Raw genomic sequence first — 16,906 nt, forward strand, 5'->3', positions numbered from 1 at the left:
GGTTTCCAGTGGGAGGGAAGGGAAACACCACAGTCCTAGGGACCTGTTGGCAAACCTAGAAATGTGCAGAATGGGAGGCACAGTGATGGGCCATTGGAGGAGAACCTGAAATCAGGAGGAATGGAAGCACAGTGATAGGCCAAGGATTGGAGAACCTCAAAAAGTACAGAAAGGCAAGCCCAGATGTCAGGCCTCTACCAGGGAACCGGGAACACTCCCAGAGAGAAAAGGGGGAAGAGCAACCATTTCAATTCCAGACCAGGGATTTCTGGCTCACAGCAACTGTATCTGCAATATCTTACTCAATTTTTATTACCAGTAGAGTAAAAAATGTGTGTGTGTGTTTTTTTTGGAAACTAGCATCACAAATGGCCCCTTATCAGCCATGCCAATTTTCCTTTCGTTTTATAAATAACTCTTTACAAGGGAGGCAAGTGTTTTAATTCATTGGTAAACCTGTATGCTTTTGCTGGTAACCTGCCTAGTGAGGAATTCTTTGAAAAACAAAAATGGCATATTCTTACGGCAAACTGAAGGACCTTCCTGTGGACGGCAGGACCAGATATGGTGAGAACCAAAAGGTAATTTGGGCTTCCGGCTCTAGGTACATCTAGCATGCAAACTTTCAGAACACATTTGTCATGTGTGTAATTTGGCTGTTTTAACGCCTGTAACGTGTTTAATGTGTGTACATTACAAATGTAAAGTGATGTGACCATATGTTGGTCCAGTACCATGTTGCCAACTTTTTCTCTTCAGAAGGGGAAGCACAGTGATGCGCCATTGGAGTCTTAAATGGCAAGCACAGTGAGTAGGCCAGAGAGCAAAATGGTAGAGATTTGCACAGGAAGGGAACCACACAAGATGACACACCCATCTTGGAAGAATGCTGAACTGAAAAGAAAATAGGAGGAAAGCACAATGACGAGTCGTACAGTTCCTAACACTGCCTAGGAGATTTGGGGGTCAGTGCTTGAAAGGATGGAGTTTGAAGAGGACATGATGTCACTTTCAAGTGACACTCTAGAAATTTCCCCTAATTTCTATGGTAATGTTCATAATGACTAGGAGAAATTCCTAGAGCATCATGGAGGCCACTCCCACTCCCCTCCCTCCCAGAGGGAGGGAGGCAGGCTGGAGCTGGGGGGGGGGCATTCTCTGCTGGGCCTGGACAATTAGGAAGCTTAACTGGCCAGTGGGTTGGCAAGCAACAGAACCATAAAGGAAAGGGGCTATCAGGTAAATCAAGATCCTTGGATTGCCCATTTAACTTCCTGGTGTACCACTGGTAGCCAGGAGCAAGCAGAACCAAGCCCCAGCTGGCCCTGCCACCAATCTGCAGAAGTCACTTGGCTCAGGCCCTTCAGTACCAACCATGACCCATATCGGCTTACCAGCTGCCTTGTCCTGCTCCATCCCAGAGGCACTAGGTAAGCTAACGTCCATTGGGATTGGGTGTGAGCGGAGTGGCATCTGTACACTGGCTTGCAGCACCGAATGGGCTGCTCAGCTTGGCTCGTTCCTGGGCCATCTGAGCTATGTAGTGTGTCCCGGTTCAGGAAACATACAAACAGGCCATCACAAGGGAATCCAGAGTTGCAGAAGAGAGGCTTCAACAGCATCTGCTAGAAAAATGAAGTTGGCAGGAAACCAAGACCAGCTGCAGTGCCTGGGGTGAGGAACCACAGCCAATCTTTTTTGAGAAGGGGATGCTAGTCGGCTCTTATTTACAAGCATCTTCCCACTTTAAGGAGGGAGACCCTCTTTTTTCACAGGTGAGCTTCCCTCTCCCAGATGAAGCCAGACCCCAAGGCAATGACAGCTCTCTTGGTGTTACACAAAAGAAGCAACAAACCAGAATGAAGGCAAACTTTCAGAGGCACAATTTTCTTGTAGGTTTTGCAATGTCTGCCCCCAATCTTTGCCAGGCGAGACGTTCCTTTTTCTGGAAATAAAAAATATTTTTCAAAACACAGAAATAAAGGGCTCTAGAAATGGCTGTGGAAAAAACAGACAAAGACCCAGGCAGCTTCTGGAGACCTTGCAGGTGAGGTGCACCTGTTCCTGTTTCTATGGGCAACTCCATCACTACCATGGTCACTTGACCACCAGCCCTCATTGTTCCCAATCTAATGGATCTGGTTCTTCTTGCAAAAAGGCCAACCAGAAGCAACAGTCCAGAATAACAAGCATAGAGTCTCAAACCGCCAACAAATACAGCCAATGTTGCAGCTTCCTGGATCTTGAGTCTCCCAGCCCTGAGAGTGTGGGGTTTGTTTGTCTGTTTGCTAAATTACAGAATCGCTTAGCTGTTTGTTTCCATCTGTGCCCCACTCCACTCCTCCTCCTCCTTCCTGCCCTGGTTTTATTCTCTTGAGCAGGATCTAGCACATTCCCAGTGGCATCTGAAGCAGAATTAGGCCCTCTAAGTCCATTGAAGTCAGTGGGCTTATTAGAAGGGTATAACTTGGCTTTGGATGGCATTATGGCTCAGCTACCAAATGGAAGCTCCCCTTGTTTCTGGGCAGGTGCTGCATAAGCAACCTGTTGTCCAATTTTACCCAGTTTAGCTGGGGGGAAATCCGGAAATCCTCTCTTGGTAGTTGTACTTTTCCCTCAGCTTGTATGCTGTAGAACCCTTTGCAGTGTCATGAGAGATGCTGGGCGGCACCTTCTGAAAATCATACCGCGCAGGGGGTGCCGGATGCAGCAGAGCTTCATGGAATGCCCCTTGGATTGCCCACTACTGTTGCGAATATGCAGAAGTCAACAGTTGCACCCCTGAGTTATCTTCATGTACCTTGCAAATAAGTCTGCAAAAGCGGGTAGTCCACAACAGAATTACCAGCTCACACACATGCATTTGTGCCCCACTCTGATGACACGGGGGGGGGGGGAACCTCAACAGATCTAATTTACAGACGTTTGCTTCCTAGTCACTTGGAGGCGATTCTTATTCTCTGTAGGTGAGCAGCTAGTTACCAAACTGCATCAAGCCTGGCATGAAAGTTTATTTCACCCGGAGTGTAGAGACAGGGCACAGATTTGCACAGCAGCTGCCTCATCCATTAAGTCATGTCAAAGTTAAATGTTCATATCATGCTTCATAAGAGACAATGCTTATGTTTTTATTCTAAACAGAGAAGACATCCCTGTATAAGGAAACATGACATGCATGTTCGGAACAGCCCCAAGGCTCCATGAAACTGGGGACCGCCTAGCCTGCAGCAACTTAAGATACTGCAGAATATTGGCCTGTTGGGTCTTGGAATGAATCCATCAAACACGCTACAGGGCTGTACATTTGGTTAAGCTTAGCACCCTGCTAGTGCTGGTTTTACTGCAATCTTCTAGAATGTCAAGGGTTCCTAACCAAACTCCAAGAAGTCTTAACTAAGTCTTCTTGAAACTAATAACAACACATTAACCATGACTAACTTAAGTCCTGTAACTTTCAGTGGTCCTTACAGCCTGATCCTACACATGTTCATTCAGAAGAACATCACAGTATATTCAATGGATCTTACTATCCAATGTATATTGGATAGCAGCCTTAATCACATGACTAACTTGGGTTGGATCGGGGCTACTGAGTCAAGAAAGATTTCATAGCAGACATGCATTGCAGAGAGCCTTTTAAACTGCTGCTGTAGATTCCTAAGAAGTGGAGTTTTCCTAAATTAAAAACCAAAAAGGTCCTATCCCTCATGGCCCTAATGGAAAAAAAAGAGCTTAGAAAGTCGCCAATGAAATTTGGATAATTCCATGCTTCTCTGCCCCCATCCTGCCAAGGTCTGCTGTTTTCCTTCCCCTCCATCTGTGACAAAATATCAATACCACAAAAACAAACTCCTACACTCTCCAAATTAAAAACTGACAGAAATTGTGCCACTCAAAACAAACAAGTTAAGAAAATGAGTGTGCTCTTGGCATAACTTGATTCTAGCAGCAGAACGGGGGTTGTGATTTGAGGATTTGGACTATTTCCACACAGAAAAGCAGGAATTCTTCTGCTCTTGTTTCCAAATGGGATCACTTGTGACATCATGCTTTGATGGTCCTCTCCCTATCCATAGCAATCTGTTTCCCAAACTTGGTTGCCATGATCTGTCTACACTGGCACTATTTACCTACTCTCAGCCCTTTCTGACAGCTATTTTCCTTACCATGCCACTAGAGACCTTTTAAAATTTAAAACAGATAATTGCTATAGCACCTTAAGGTGGTGTGGCAGAAAAACCAATCAATTAAAATGGTGGCCATGAAGTGCAGAAGGAGGGAAGGGCACAGAAAACTCCCATGTGGAAGCTTCACTGCCAATGTACATGCCTCTGCATTCACAGTAGCAATGAAGGGATTACAGAGAAATCTTACTGTATGGAAGCCACCTTTGTTGCAAGCAGGGCTTTTTTTCAGCTGGAACGCGGTGGAACGGAGTTCCGGCACCTCTTGAAAATGGTCACATGGCTGGTGGCCCCGCCCCCTGATCTCCAGACAGAGGGGAGTTGAGATCTAAACTTTCCCCTGTCTGGAGATCATGGGCGGGACCACCAGCCATGTGACCATTTTTGCTGAGGGTGATTCAAACTTTTAAAAACTTCCCCCTTGTTACAGCTTACCCAAAGTGACGTCATTGGCCCTGGGAGCATGCGTGTATTTTGCACGCGCACGTGGTACCAGGGGCACCACCTCCCGCCAAGAGTTGCCCCCTGTGCTGGCAACTCACTGAGTTCCACCACCTATTTTCCCAGGAAAAAAGCCCTGGTTGCAAGCAAAGAAAGGAAATTAGTTTTTTAAAAATTCCCCTCGTGATTCCAGCAATATCAAGAGCCTAATTCTGACCCACAGAAGACTGCTCCATGAGCAATACAAACAATTCAGCACAATGCGATGTGACATTCACGGCATCTTCTAGAAAGCACATCCAAGGGTCATCACGGAGGAATCAGCAAAGAAGTTCTAAGAGGCTGGAGGGCTGGTGTGGGAAGGGGCTATTGCTCTATTGCTATTTCGCAGGATCTCTATGGACCTCTGTTCTCCAGCCCTTCCACCTGAACACAAAGATAACGTGAACAAGCAGAGATTCACAAAAACACTCTTAAGAATTATGGTAGATGTTCAACTGAATACAGATGTTTTCAAAAGAGATCATGTTAGATCTCCTTACTTAGTGAATATCACATCCCAAAATCTCAGAAAATCATTTACCTCCCTGCGCTTTCAAACCATGCCGACAGCTTTACTTACAGGAAGATACCATCAAACCCCAATGGCTCTCCGTCTCTGCATATGCGGTGCCTCAGTTCCTGAGGATCTTCTACATTACACTTTATTTTGTCCCATGTGTGCAGAGGTTAGAGCTAAATTTCTTGCTAACTTGTTAGTGTTGTGTAACTTTACCTCTGATATTGACAAATTAGTTTTTTTGTTATCTGATACTGATTCATTTGTCACTAGCAGAGTATCCCTGTTTGCCTCAGCTGCAAAAAAGGTTAGGGCCAAGATTGTTTCCTCAGAAACCTAACTTTTTTCATAACTATCTGGTATTTATTAAGGTCCCATTTTAATTGTATTCTATTTTTTATTATTTTAATAACTGTATTTTATGCTTGTAAGATAGATTTCTATTTTTACTGTTCTTAACTTTGTATTGTGACGGCCTTTGGCCATATACAATTAAACCTACTACACTACACTACAGATGTTTTCTCAGCAATGATGTGAGCTTCTGCACGGTTTTGCAGTCTGTACAACATACATCCCATCAAATCGCACACTCTCCCATTGTCAGCATTGCTTGTCCCTTTACACATCTGCCTTAAATTTTTAAATTTAAAGCTCTCTCTGCATGTTTACTTTTGCACTTATTTACTTTTGCTTTATTTAAAAAAAATTAAAACAGGCTGCCGATCTGCTCTAAAGATTGGGGATGGGGGACGCCGTGCTGGTGTCAGAGGCGCTATCCACCCAGCAAGATCCATAGGTGGCTTTTGCTGCAGGTTCCTCACAGTTCAGCCCTGGAGAGGAAAACATCTTTTCTTCTTGAATGCCGTGTGTGTGTGTGTTTTTTTTAAATCAGACCCTTTGCTCTGCAAATGCCTCACAACAGCTCTTTCTCATTCTGGAAACTGGAGAGGCTTCCCTGAACTTCTCGTAACTCAGGACAAGGAGAAGCAAATTACAACAAATTGCTCATTCTTGCAAGACTGCAGCGTTGCCCTGTCAGCTTGAATAAATGCTGATTTGGGGCAGTACTAAAAGCCTAGATCTGATGAGCACGCAAACTATTCTGCATGCACCCTCTGAGGGGAAACACTCTGAGGTCTTCAATATGCTAGCCATAATTCTATTTGGATTCGCAAATGGAATTACATTTGGGAGAAATAGTCTCAAAATCCATTATTCCTTGAGCAGCTGGGCAGATTTAACATTTCTGACTGTGTGCATGATAAAAAGAGTCAGTGTCCTGGGACAGGAAGCAAGTGTCTCAGATCTGCAGCAAGAATATTGCCTTATATATACACATTTTCCTGCCTTGGCCTCGGCTTCTTGTCACCTGGGGCAAACAAACGTAGCACGGGGAATCAGAAACAGGCATGGGAATGAAGGAGGACAGAACCACTCCACCAGTATTTTGCATAGATTGGAACAGTTTGTCACTCCATCATGGCCAACAACCTTGCCTATCTGATTCCAGCTGCTGAGTTCAGGTATGCATCCTGGGATGCTCTGCTATGAGCCTGTAATTCTCAAAACACAGGACAGAAATCTATCATGGCCGAGCCCACAAAATTACCTTTGTGCTGAGTGACATAGTACAGTGGATTCCTACAAAATGCTTTTTGCTTTCTCCAGGGACCAGGTCAACTCTCTCTAATCTTTATGTTTAAGAGGAGAACATGAAGATCATGGCTATCCCGTTATTTGCCCAGTCTCCGGTGCCCTGGCAGTGATCTGGAGGATATTTGGAGCCTAAAGCACTTTCCAGAAGAGCAGCTAGACTGATCAATACTTGGGGAGCTTGTGAGCACTTGCCTGGGCACTGAGGCAGAAACTTAGGTGAGAGTGCTGGGTAACAAGGTTCTCATTGTCAGTCCTTGCTACCTCTAGAGATAGGAGCCGAAGTAAGAGTTGTAGGAAAGACATCTGCTCAACACTTTGGAGACAGCAGAAGTAATTGTGGCTGAGTCTGAATGGGGAAGAGGCTTGCTAAGGTTGCCAACACCAGATTGGGAAATCCTTGGAGACCTGGGGGTGGAGCCTGGGGTGGGTGGGGCTTGGGGAGGGGAGGGATCCCAGCGGGCTAGAATACCATAGAATCCACCCTCTAAAAGCAGCCATTTTTCTCAGGGCAACTGACGGTTGTAGTTTGGAGCTCAGTTGTGATTCCAGGAGATCACAAGGACACATCTGGAGGTTGTCAGATTTAAGGTTTGCTCACAGCAGGCGCAGGAGGTGATGAGTTGACTTTGCTTGGGGGTTCCAAAGGACCTTGAACCAGCTGGTTACTAAGGGGAACTTCCATATTCAGAAGTAGGGAAGCGCTGAATAACCATGCCAGGAGGCAACCTTGGGAGAATGCCTTGGTCTCTATGGCCTGGGGTTGGCCCTCCATGATAATTGGTTAGCCAGGATTGGTTTTAGTTTAGTCCAGGGTGCTTCTCATGTTCTTATGAGGGGATACAGAGGTCTACCAGGTCTACAGGACTGTGCCACAGGTAGGTGCCTGTGGGTCGAGTCTTGAAGCAGAACCTGTGCATGCACGCGCATGCACGCATGCACGCACACACGCATAACTGAATCACAGAAGCTGGGAAGATACAAGACTGCCCTTGGAACAGCAGTGCTGTTCACAGTGCACTACTGGATTCTTAGAGAGAGACAGCAGGACCTCTAGAGCCTGTCAGGGTGCAGAGTGCCTCTGCTCAGACTATGCATTTAAAATAAATAAAGGGAAAGAACCAAACATTTCTATTTGCTTGTTTGTACGCTTTCAGGGCACTTTCTCTTTCTCATGTGATTGTCTGGCTAATGGAAAGGGTGGCCTGCTCTAACTTTTCATAGGGGAAGCAGTGTGGTGACCATTTACCAAGGGGCAACTCACCATAATGCCCATGAAATCACTTGGTAAGCCAGTCAGCTGTATTGTCCTGCCAAATAGCAAGAAAATCTCCCAATTCCCCTCCTAATTCCCAGATTTTTTGATCAAGTGCAGAACTGCAGTAAGAGTCTCTTCTCCAGTTGGCAGTACAGTACAAACATCCAGTTTACCAAGCAGTCACATGCACAACAAGGGGTAGTCCCCACCAGGGGCAGATTGGGCCATTGAAATAAGCCAGGGGCAAGCCATGTCATAGGTACAGTGTCAGAAGTACGACACTCACCGTCTCCTCCTCCAATCCATCCCCTTTCACTACTTTGTAAACAGTTACCAGACATTCCAAAAGCATGTTTGGGAAGGACATTTTCCACCCCCAGAATATGTGAAAAGTCTTGAAAGCAAGCTTAGGAGAGGGGGAACCCCACATCATCTCTTCCAACCACAAAACTGTGTAGGCAGATAAGAACGAGCTAGGGCTGGTTGCAACATAATGTTTTGCTTCTTTTCGGAGCAAGGCATGCAGCCCAAAGGATTCCCCATGCAAATCTTCCCCATTCCCCCGCAGTGGTAAGGTATATTGCAGTTAGACATTGGCTGCCAAACCTTCCTTCAAGGACAACTCAGAAGACTCAGCAGCGGACTGGGTTTGCTCATGCTCTGCACTGTACTCGGCTGGCTGGCTGCCTGGTTTCATTCAAGCCCAATTAACCAACAAGCCTGTTGGGGTCTTTTCTTTGCTTTCCTGTTTTGCAGACACCTGATCTCCATTCACAGCATGCTGTGATATTGGGCACTGAAGTCCAGTCTTGGGAGGGGGACTTGAGATCTCATGATCCTCTCCTGCTCCAAGGCCAGTTTCTCCTGCCAAAGCCACCCAAGTGACTGCTTAGAGCAGCATAATGAGGATGGTGCCAATGCTCCCCAAGAGCATTGGCAGACCTCTATAGAGGTGGCGCCATACTTTCTTCTCCCTTTTGCTGTTGCTGCTAGTCCACAGTATAGTGTTTTGTGTGGTGAGCACTAATTATAAAGAGGAAAACAAGGTTGCCAATTTCCAGGTGGGACCTGAAGATCTTCTGGAATTACAACTGATTTCCAGACCACAGAGATCAGTTCCTCTGGAGAAAATGGCTGCTCTGGAGTGTGGACTCTATGACATTATACTCCACTGAGGCCCCTCCCTTCTACAGGCTCCACTGCCAAATCTCCAGGAATTTCCCAACCTAGGAAATCTGAATGTTCAAACCTTAAGAAAGCATGGTGGATCCACAACAATTGCCATCCCCTTCATACTCTATTACAGAAACAGTGCTGTATTTATGGCAAACCCAAAAGTCACCTAAAGTATAAAAAATCCTCAGACCCATATAAGCCCTAGGAGTGGGGACCCCCTCTTTGCATCCAAGCTCCAGTCTCTTTCCAAGACTAGAGATAAAAAGAATTTTTGAAAAAGACAACACTTTCTGAGTTCCACCTTCCCTTCATAAGCCATGCAGTATCTTTTCACACAGACAGGTAGACATGCACTCCTCATCCAGAAGGAGAACAGACTCTGGGCTTCCCAGTTTTTTAAACTGAAAATCAGTTGGTCATTTGGAAAATTAAAAGTTTTAGATTTCTGCCAATGGGCTTTCATTTTGGGATCAAACATTAAGGCTTGAGAGAACAGGGTGCAAATTATACTATTTTTCTGTGGGCATAATTTTGTTGGAACTAGAGAGATTCCCCTGCGTATCACGCTTAGTGGCAATTCTTCCCCCTTGTCTGGAAAAACAGTTCAGTTTCTTGGCTAGCACAGGGATATCATGGTGCCTTCTCTTAAAAGGGGGGAATCATTGAATCTTACAATACCACCCAGAGACGAGAACTTTGTTATTCATTTAACAATCTCACATATGATTCCTGGATCATGGCAACTCAGTATAAAATGGCACTTCCAGTTGTCCAGACTTCTAATTAACCAATATGTTCTGAAATCTGGAACATTCCTCCAGCTCCCCCCCACCCCACCCCTACCCCTGAATAAGTACAATTGTGCTTGTGTATTGCTGGCCAATGCCAAAAGATCGGTGCGTTATGGGATTGTCAGAATTTAATGGGGAGGAGTATTTGGGAAGGAGCCTAACTCCTTACTCCAAAGCATGAACCAACTGATGCAGGCAGAAACTCCTACAAGCAAAGCAATTCCTGATAAAAATCCAAGAAAGTTTCCAATTTGCCTTTGCCTGAAAAATAGCCTTGATCTACTGCCCCCCATTTTCTCTGCATTGGTTCCCCTTGCTTTCCCTAATGCCAGTTAACCTGACTGAACCAAAAAGGTGCTGAGGTTCTCTAGTAGGGGGCAAAGACAATGGGGCCCGTAGCTGCCCTCACAGGGCCTGGCGGGGTTCGGAAAAGCGCTGGTCCAAACAGGGGAGCTTGGAAGAGGGTAGCAGCAGCTGGTCGCAGCGTTAGCGGGCTGGGCAGAGTGCACACGGTGGCTGGAGCGAAGGGACTTGGCAGGAACCGTGCAGCCAGGGTCTTTGTGAGGTGCTTCTGCAGAGCCAGCTTGGACTGTGGAGGTAAGAAGGGGGTGGATGGGAAACACAGAGACACACACAACCATATGAGCCAATCAAATGCTGAAAGCCCCAGCTCCGTCCCAAATACACAAATTAACAAGACAAGGATGTCCTTGAGCATGTGTAGAGGATACTTCTGTTACAGTGAGAAACCATAGTCATACACTACCAGGTGTAGGGGTTTTTCGTCTGAAGTTTCAGCTTTCCTCTCTTTAGAGAGAAAGTACCTCAAGTCCCAGTAAGAAACCAACAACTGGGGCCTAGATTCACATTATAGTCAGTGTTCCTGTTGACATTTACTTATTCCACACACGTCTCAGCCCCATATCCCAGTACATATGGACAAAATCTGTCTTTTCTGAGTTTCAATTTGAAATTTAAAAGCCTATAGAACAGCAAAATCAGTGAATCTCAGGCTCTACCTACATGATTTCATGGAAATCACATGCCTAGAGCTCCCAATGTTTTTTAAAACTTACTCCTGAGGTGTGCACAGGCCCACTTCTTAACTTCTGTCCTGGTAATCCAGCACCATATACTTTTCCTTTCCCAGTGGGGCAAACAGCTGCTCCCCAAGGTGTTTCTAGTTCAAGAAAATGGTACAGGGGAAAGACCTAACACCCTCCCTCCATTCAAGCCATGCTCCCCCATCCGAACTGGGCTCCTGCATACCTGCTGTTTTTTTAAAAAAACAAAACAAAGCTAGACACACAACTCTAACTGTATCCTCGGCTTAAACCCTCAAACATCTGATGGTTGGCACAATTTTCTGGAATGAAAGTTGGAGACAGACTTCTCTTATACTTGAAAAGTTTTACTTTTGGGGTATTTAAGAGTAACTTCTTCCCCTGCCCCCATATTACTATATAAGCTAAAGTTTGGGGCTTGTGTCAAGACTGGAAAAGAGCAAGCACAGCATAGTGATGTATGCAGAGTTGCAAACAGATATCCTCCATTGAATGCAGATAATTTGGCTAAGTCTGGAATGATTGCATGATCCCTACACAGAAGCAGAAGAACCCTCAGTGCTGAGTACACACACCTGGTGGAGGTTCCCTGGAAGGAGACAACACTGCCAGAGCAGTGAATCTTCCTCTCTGGGTGCGTACTCTGGGCAGACGGGATCTGATTTCTTGCATATTATTGGTGTATGACTTCACCCACAACTTTGAGGTGCAGCGATCATAAGAACCTGATAAATTGTGTTGCTGAATCAGACTTAGGGCCTGTTAAGAGTGACCTTCCACCTCCCAAATCTGCATGGTCAGATGTGCTAGAGGGGATTTCAAGCAGGTGCAACTTTCCTCGCCCTTGGGGAAAAAGCTTGCTCTGGCTGGGATTTCATTCTTCTGCCTATCCAAGTCAATCTATCTAATCACACACCTGGCAAAGAAGGACTCAGTGGAGATACCCAGTGTGTGTGGTTGTTAGTGTATGCTCTCTGAACATGGGGGCCTGTTGGTGGTACCTATCACTGACAGAGTGATCCTTCACTAACGATCTGCATTCGCACCGGACACAACATCTCACGGCAATTAATGCCACTATGCTGATAACTCAGCGCACAATGATTGACACACAGAAAAAGGAGGCACCTGAATTTATAACCCTCTCATCCACTAGTGAAATGGTGGTGTCCCCAGACACATACCTATCACCCTCTCATTTCCACATTGCTGGCAACAACATCCACTACTCTGCTGTAGGAGAAAGCTGTGCAGCCTTCGTAATTCTCCATGGACTAGCAGGGCGATGGGAAATGGCCTTCCCCAGAATAAACCAGCATCCATGGGAAACACCCACCAACCCCTCCAAACGTTGCCTTGAGGCTGAGTAGTCAGTTTGTGCATTCAGTGACAAATACCTTCAAAATACTCACTGCCAGGGCTGCATTCTTCTGCAGCTTGCTATATGGGTTGTATTTGGGCTTTGGGGGCTTTCCTGCCAACCTGTCCTTGTGCCGCCTGCTGCTCATGTGCTGTGGGCAGAGAAACAAGAATGCTCTCAGAGCTGTGCATTGAAAGAGAAGGAGGACCTGCAAGATCTCCCCAAAGAAGCATTTAAGGTCATAGGTGGGCAGACAGATCCCGTAATAGGTGACTCATTGGCCAATAATTTAGCCATTAGCCAATAACCAGCAGACAGCTGAGGGCTTCTGTGTTTGTTTTAAACCATTTTATTTTAAACCATTTTTCCTTCCCTGCAAATGCAGCCCCCAGGACTGTTTTATCAAAGAGGAGATCATTGCATGTGTGTAAGTTTGAGGAGTGGGTGATAAAGAGGGAAGCTTTAACCCTTTCCTCCCCAGCTATTTTGTTGCTGAAAAGATCAAACCTCCCCAAAGCTGCATTTATACCTGTTGGGGAATATTTCTGTCCCCCAACCCTCAGAAATAAAAGCATCTGAGTGTGGCTTTTCTTTTGTGTGAGAGTGTAAGAAAGAAAGAAAGAAAGAAAGAAAGAAAGAAAGAAAGAAAGAAAGAAAGAAAGAAAGAAAGAAAGAAAGAAAGAAAGAAAGAAAGAAAGAAAGAAAGAAAGAAAGAAAGAAAGAAAGAGTACCAGCAAATGGAATCACAATGGATCCTGCCTCTCATCTTTCAGGAAGCCTGCACATTTTATCAATTTTTACAAGTGCTATATGGCTTGTTGTTGTTGTTCTTACACATTCATGGAGGGTGGAAGTAAGGTCAGGTACCCCAATGCCCCCAGCACTGCTTTTCAGCTTGCTCTTCTGGAAGCAGCTTTTTCTTGATGGCTACATGTTATCTGAGCACAGCTTGCTTTTAATTCAAATTCATATAATTTCTGCTTGTAGAGATATTTCAATTCATCATTAAACTCATAGCAACTTTGTAACTAGGACTAAACTGGAATAGGGAGAGGATTTCCCCCCCCCAAATGTTTTCTGCAGTGGCACCCTCCCCCATTCCCTTGGTGATTTTTCCAGGTCAGCTTGTAAAAGGAGCCAAAGCTCACACCCATTTAGAGCAAGGACCATCAAATCCAAAAAACAGTGCCCTCACTCTGAACTGGTATGATTTATTCTCAGTGACATCATCATCTGGCCAAATCTGATTGGGGAGGGGCTGTGGCTAAATGGCAGAGCACTTGCTTGGCATGCAGAATGTCCCAGGGTCAATCTCCAGCATCACCAGTTAAAAAAGATCAGGGAGTAGGTGATATGAAAGAACTGAAATGCCAGAGATCAGCTGCCAGTGAGAGCCAAACTAAAAGTGACGTCTTACACAGGTTGGACACTAGTCGGCTTCCCTCAAGTTTTGATGGGAAATGTAGGCATCCTGGTCTTGCAGCTATAATGGAGAGCCAAGCTGTAAAACCAGGGCGCCTACATTTCCCATCAAAACTTGAGGGAAGCCGACTAGTGTCCAACCTGTGTACGACGTCACTTGTAGTTTGGCTCTCAGTTTTTCCACAAGGATTATGTCCCCCAAGTTCAATGCTGTTGGAAGTGTTTTTTTTCCTGCTTCCCCAAAGCATCCTGGTGCATTCTTGCAACTCCTGGGGTTTCCCTAGCTTTTATACACTCTTTCTCAAACCTGCTTTACTCCAAAGTTTTGGGAAAGATCACAGCAAATGCTTGGGTGGCTGCCATGTAGATGGAAAAGTCTGTATTTTCCTGGTCTGCATACACAGCAGGGATTTTCCTCATGGCAGCCATTTCCTCTCCCTACTGCAGAGGGTTCTTAAAAATCAGCAATTGAATAGCACTATAATGATATACAATTAACCAAAATATGCATCAGGTTCTCTGAATTCCCAGCTTTCATTTTAAAAAAATCTCTAGCCCCTTTTCTTGCTGATATATATGGAGGAAAGCTATTTCCACAAAGCTAGTGATTTACATTTTTTTAAATGGACACTGGAAACTTGATGCAGAATTTAGTATAATACTATAATGCTGTTAAATTACCAATTTGAAAACAACCTCCAGGGAAGCCTGCCATGAGGAAGTTCCATGGCTACTGTGCTCTATTACCAGCCACAGAAGCAACAAGGAAACTACACAAGCTTGTCCCTGCGTGGAAAAGGTGAGTGACAGGAGACAAGACTAACCTGGATAGACCAAGGCTCTGACTTAATAGAAGACAGCTTCATGAGATTATATAGGACTGTGACATCAGTGGTCTCTGAATGGCTGGGATCTCTCCAAGGATAAGCCATAAAAATGGTACAAAGAGGGGCATTAAGAGCTGTGAACAGCTAAGAATCCCAATGAAGAAATATTTAAAGCTACCCCCCCCTGCAGGAAACCATTGGGCCCACCCTGTAAAATCAAGACAAGCGAACATTCAGCACCTTTCTAATCATAACACTGCAGCCCGCCTGAGTAGCCCTTTCCAGCCTAGACTGTTTACTGACCTGTTTGAGCTGGGTTTCCGAGTTGACATAAATCTCGCATGCCTGGCATTGGAAGGCCTTGTTTTGGATGCCTTTGCTGCCGATGCGCTTGGGCTTGTGCCCCACTCGCGAGAGGACCTTCGCCCTGCCTCGTCTTGGCAAAACTGCCTGCCCTTCCAGCATTGACTTGTGCTTTGCTCCTAGGAAACAAAGAGAAAACTCATTTGATAAAACAACTCAATTCTTCTTGCATGCCGTACAGTGGCAAAAAATCGAAAACAGAGTGAGGATCCAAAGATATCAAAATGAAGGTGACAAGAAAGCGATATAAAGTCCTCTTTCCCCTGAGTTGTTTTTCATTCTATTTCCACATGCAAAGGGTTTTGGGAAGGGGAAGAGACAGACAGAGAGACAGACAGCCCAACCAACCAACCAACCATGTGCATGAATCTGGTCTTTTTCTATTTCTATGAGAAGCTCTGCAGGATTCTCCAGGTCCCCCTCTGACCCCCGTTCAGTCAATCTCTGGCTAGAAGTTATTAACCAACAAGGAGGTTTCTTGCTCTCTCTACTGCAAAGTCCCTTCCAATCAGAGCAAAGGATGAGACCGACTGGAACTTGAGCCAGAGTCTTTCGAATTGTGACCCCATTGAATTAACAACCCTCTGAGACCCAACCTTGTCCACCATGGGCCAGACAGTACAAACATTCTACTTATGCTTGCTTTTCTAAAGCATTAAAGTGTCGCTTATTTGTTATACACATAAGAAGAGGGAAGATCAGTGGGGCATACACAGGTTGCCACATGAACTTTGAAAAGGGGGCAATTCAGCATGTGCCACTGAAGGAGGAGGAGAGGATGTGAAGGACCACATTTTAAACATCAAAACGGGCTTTGGATCAGTGGCATGCCAAGCTTAGAAGATGGTTTTTTACTTTTTTTTTTGGGAAGGTCTTGTTTTCTGTGCATATTACTAGTTTTCTTTCTTACAGTAAGATCCTTCTGTTTCACATTGGTGGTCCAATCTTGAATGAAAACTTTCTTTTTTAGGGCTTTCCATTCCTCCTGTCTATTGGGCCAAAGGGTGCTTAGACAGAGCACTGGCGGCATTAGACACCCTTTGTAGGGTTCAGAGTATATGATCTATGTTGGTTTTTTGGTGTTAGCTCCCCCCCTTTATTCTTCCATCTTATTTTCATCAGCTGACTGTGCCCAAACATCAGAGGGCTTTTCATTTGGCTAGGTGAAATGCTTTTCTCCCTCCACTCTTTTGGCAGGTAGAGTCCAAGGATTACTCTACTTGATAGACTGTGTGTTTGTGGGTCTGGGCGACTGAAACTTTACCTCATTTTTTCCTTTGATTGTGTGTTGGTCACCCTCTGAGAGATCTTTGAATGCAGCCAGTAATAGTTTCTGAGGTTTCTCTTGGTTCTATTATGTCTTCCCTGCTATCTGATACCAATCCTGGTATTACTTTGGCTGCGGCAGCAGGGGCTTTATGCGGGGGTGGAAATAGAGGGTGGCATTTGTGAGACTCATTCTGCTCAAACTGCTGGGGCATCTGATTGTTAACTATATATACATCCATACATAAAATTTTTAAAAATTGGGGTTCTTTGAGTTACTAATGTGTGAAACTGGGAAAAGCACAAGGGATTTGATCAACCTGAGAAACCCTCTGAGATTTCAAGCAACCTCTAGGGGTCACCCTTGCACTATCTTCCTTCGCTAATATTGAAATGGAAGAGAAGGATCCAGAAAGCAAAGCTAAACAAATTGGCTTTTGTTTATTCTATACACTCATTATTTTGATTTCTTCTCTTCTTCCAACACTTAAGACAGCAAAATGACAGTCCTAGGAATAAAGGGAGCCAGCGACATTATT

General features: G+C 45.1%; 1 protein-coding gene across 1 annotated transcript in view; it reads right to left on the reverse strand.

The window, feature by feature from the left end:
- Positions 1 to 10,432: 10,432 nt before the first annotated feature.
- ZNF385C (zinc finger protein 385C) overlaps positions 10,433 to 16,906 on the reverse strand; it is a 93,345-nt gene continuing 86,871 nt past the window's right edge. The window contains exons 6-8 of the mRNA XM_054994891.1: positions 15,042 to 15,220; positions 12,542 to 12,640; positions 10,433 to 10,654 (exon numbers count right to left, since the gene is read on the reverse strand). Of these exons, the coding sequence (XP_054850866.1) occupies positions 10,433 to 10,654; positions 12,542 to 12,640; positions 15,042 to 15,220 (500 nt within the window). The remainder of the gene's footprint in view (positions 10,655 to 12,541; positions 12,641 to 15,041; positions 15,221 to 16,906) is intronic.

The sequence above is a fragment of the Eublepharis macularius genome, chromosome 12 (genome assembly GCF_028583425.1).
Source record: "Eublepharis macularius isolate TG4126 chromosome 12, MPM_Emac_v1.0, whole genome shotgun sequence".
In the NCBI taxonomy this organism is placed as follows: Eukaryota; Metazoa; Chordata; class Lepidosauria; order Squamata; family Eublepharidae; genus Eublepharis; species Eublepharis macularius.